The sequence below is a fragment of the Astyanax mexicanus genome, chromosome 19 (genome assembly GCF_023375975.1).
Source record: "Astyanax mexicanus isolate ESR-SI-001 chromosome 19, AstMex3_surface, whole genome shotgun sequence".
NCBI lineage: Eukaryota > Metazoa > Chordata > Actinopteri > Characiformes > Acestrorhamphidae > Astyanax > Astyanax mexicanus.
Genome location: NC_064426.1, coordinates 20,281,766 through 20,284,986, shown reverse-complemented (window position 1 = coordinate 20,284,986; position 3,221 = coordinate 20,281,766). Strand labels below are relative to the sequence as shown.

The 3,221-nt window shown below is 37.1% G+C and overlaps 1 protein-coding gene across 1 annotated transcript; it reads left to right on the top strand.

The window, feature by feature from the left end:
• The first annotated feature begins 1,316 nt into the window (after window positions 1-1,316).
• On the top strand, window positions 1,317-2,413 carry LOC107196832 (GTPase IMAP family member 7-like). The gene has a single exon (XM_049467865.1). The coding sequence runs from the start codon at window positions 1,334-1,336 to the stop codon at window positions 2,411-2,413; it is 1,080 nt and encodes a 359-aa protein (XP_049323822.1). The 5' UTR covers window positions 1,317-1,333.
• Window positions 2,414-3,221: the final 808 nt, after the last annotated feature.

Below are 3,221 nucleotides of genomic sequence, written 5' to 3'. Positions count from 1 at the left end.
GACAGTAGGCATGGTGTTCCTGGGATTAAAGGCCTCACCTTTTCTCCTCCAAACATATTGCTGGGTGTTGTGGCCAAACAGCTCAATTTTTGTTTCGTCTGACCAGAGAACTTTCCTCCAGAAGGTTTTATCTTTGTCCATGTGATCAGCAGCAAACTTCAGCCGAGTCTTAAGGTACCTTTTCTGGAGCAAGGGCTTCTTTCTTGCACGGCAGCCTCTCAGTCCATGGCGATGTAAAACACGCTTGACTGTGGAGACTGACACCTGTGTTCCATCAGCTTCCAAATCCTTGCAGACCTGCTTCTTGGTGATTCTTGGTTGACTCTTGACCATCCTGACCAATCTCCTCTCGGCAGCATGTGATAGCTTGCGTTTTCTTCCTGATCGTGGCAGTGACACAACTGTTCCATGCACTTTATACTTGCGTATAATTGTCTGCACAGTTGCTCTTGGGACCTGTAGCTGCTTTGAAATGGCTCCAAGTGACTTCCCTGACTTGTTCAAGTCAATAATTCGCTTTTTCAGATCCACACTGAGTTCCTTTGACTTTCCCATTGTAGCTTTTGTAGCTGAGTCTAATCACTGGGTCAAATGAGCCCTATTTAAATGGGCTCATGAGAAGTCAACAGCTGTAGTCAATCAGAATCACTTACAAGAAGTGAAGAGGCCATGACATGAAGCTAATTTGATTGACACAACTCGCTACATCACCAAAATTGACAAATTTTGTTGCTGTATGTATATTTTTGACCCAGCAGATTTGGTGACATTTTCAGCAGACCCATAATAAATTTATGAAAGAACCAAATTTTATGACTGTTTTTTGTGACAAACATGTATGTGTTCCGATCACTCTATCACAGAAAAATAAGAGTTGTAGAACTTATTGAAAACTCAAGACAGCCATAACATTAGATTTTTTTACAAGTGTATGTAAATTTTTGACCACAACTGTATATAATATTTATAGTAGTATTTGTGACATTACCAACACAATGTTTACACTATTTAAAGGTTCAGTAAGAAACATGAACATAGTGGATCACTTACCCCAGATGCATTCAGTTATTTAGAACATTTTTGATACTGCTTTGGGAAATTAAAAGAAACAAACAAACTGAAAAGTAGTCATCCTTATGAATTCCTAATAATGATGCATTTTGTTGTTTGTTATAAATGTGCATTTTGACTCATTTTGATTTTCATGTAAGAGTTAACAAACAGATTACATGATTATTTGCAGAAAAGGATAGCTGTGTACAATATAAAATAATATAAACTTTTATTAAACTACCATTATGATTCAGATGTAAGAAGATTATACATTCTTTATATGATTATTCTTCTATTTTGTTCAGGACAACAGGATAAGTCCTTAAGAATAGTCCTTGTTGGAAAAACAGGTGTGGGGAAGAGTGCCACAGGAAACAGTATACTCTGTAAAGATGCCTTTAAAAAGGAAGCCTCTTCCAGGTCAGTGACCAAAGTCTGCCTGAAAGCCTCTAATGTTGTTGATGGGAAGAATGTAGAAGTGGTGGACACTCCTGGATGGTGTGATACAGACCTGTCTGAAGCAGAAATTGTTGAGGAGGCCGTCAAGTGCATCGACATGTCCTCTCCAGGACCACATGTGTTCCTGCTGGTCATGACAATTGGTCGCTTCACAGATGAAGAAAAGAAAACTGTGAAGAAGATTCAGGAGGTTTTTGGGGAAGGAGCGTCCAAGTACATGATTGTTCTCTTTACAAGAGGAGACGACCTGGAAGGTCAACCTATATTTGACTACCTAAAGGATGCTGATAACGATTTAAAGAACATCATCTTTAGATCGTGTGAGGGCCGTTACCATGTGTTCAACAATCGAGAGAAAAACTCTCGCCAAGTGTCTGAACTTCTACAGAAGATCCAAGACATGGTCACAGAGAACGGAGGTGGATGTTACACCAACGTAACGTATCAGCTGTTGGAGGACTACAAGAAAAAAGAGGCTGAAATGCAAAATAAGATTCAAGCTCTTGAGAAGGAGCTGAAGCTCAGAATATCAGAACTGGGTAAAAAAGAAAAACTCATACAGCAAGAGCGAGAGGAACAACAGCAAAAAGAGGCAGAACTGAAGGAGCACATTGTAAAATCTGAGCTTAAAAGAGTTGTCGAAGGGGCTGCACTAGTAGGAATGATGGAGCATATGGCGATTGAGGATCAGAAGAGACAGCAAGAAGCTCAGTGTCATAGATTACTATTAGAACAGCAGAGACGAGAACTGCGTCAACAGAGAATGCAGGACGAGATGCGAGTTCGAGTATTAAGACAACATCAAGCAGATGCACAGCGTCAGATGCAACAAACAGAGAGAGAGAAGAAAGATCACTTAAAGAAGTCTGTCAAGAAGGACTCCGATTGTTGTGTCTCATAATCTCAGATTATGTATTAATATCAAATGAAAATCAGAAAAATTATGAAAGCTGGACAAATTTTCAACGACTTTTAGATTAGTTTTAGATTGATTTGATTAACTAATTATAATCATCTGTTGGAAACTGGTGTGATTTCTGTGAAACTGTAAATGTAATGCAGAAAATGATGTATGCTACATATAAAACATAATAAACATATAACAAATATGTTTATTATTACATACATATTTTTATTTTTTTATTGTTACTTAAAATCATGAATGTTAAGTTCTGAATGATTATGTAAACTTTAATTCAGACAGGATCTTTCTCTTTCTTACCTATATATGTACCCTGGATTAAATAAATAAAGCTTGTGAAAATGAAAAGTTAAGTTGTCTCTCTTACTTGATTTTAGCACTAGTCATGTGTTTAAAATAAAATATATGTACTAATTAAGTTTCAAGTATACATTAATGGTAGGATGAAAAGTGAACACCTTTTTTCTGGGATCTTAATAAAAAAAATCTTAATGACATGCTTTATGCAAAATACCACCAACAGCTCCTTCTCATCCTGTGTAAACAGAGGGCCTGGGGTACGTTTCCTGAAAGCGTTCAATCTTAGTGAATAATGAACGAACTTACGCATGGCGAGAGAAAAGAACGAGACAATGTTGTGAATTCAAAGTAAGCCTTTGTTGACTTGCATACATATTCTCAAATTTAAACAACAAAGAGAGGTACGCAGGAATTGTGAAACACAAATATGACTAAATAAATAAATAAACCAAAACTATATATACATACTATATATCAGTGGTGTGCA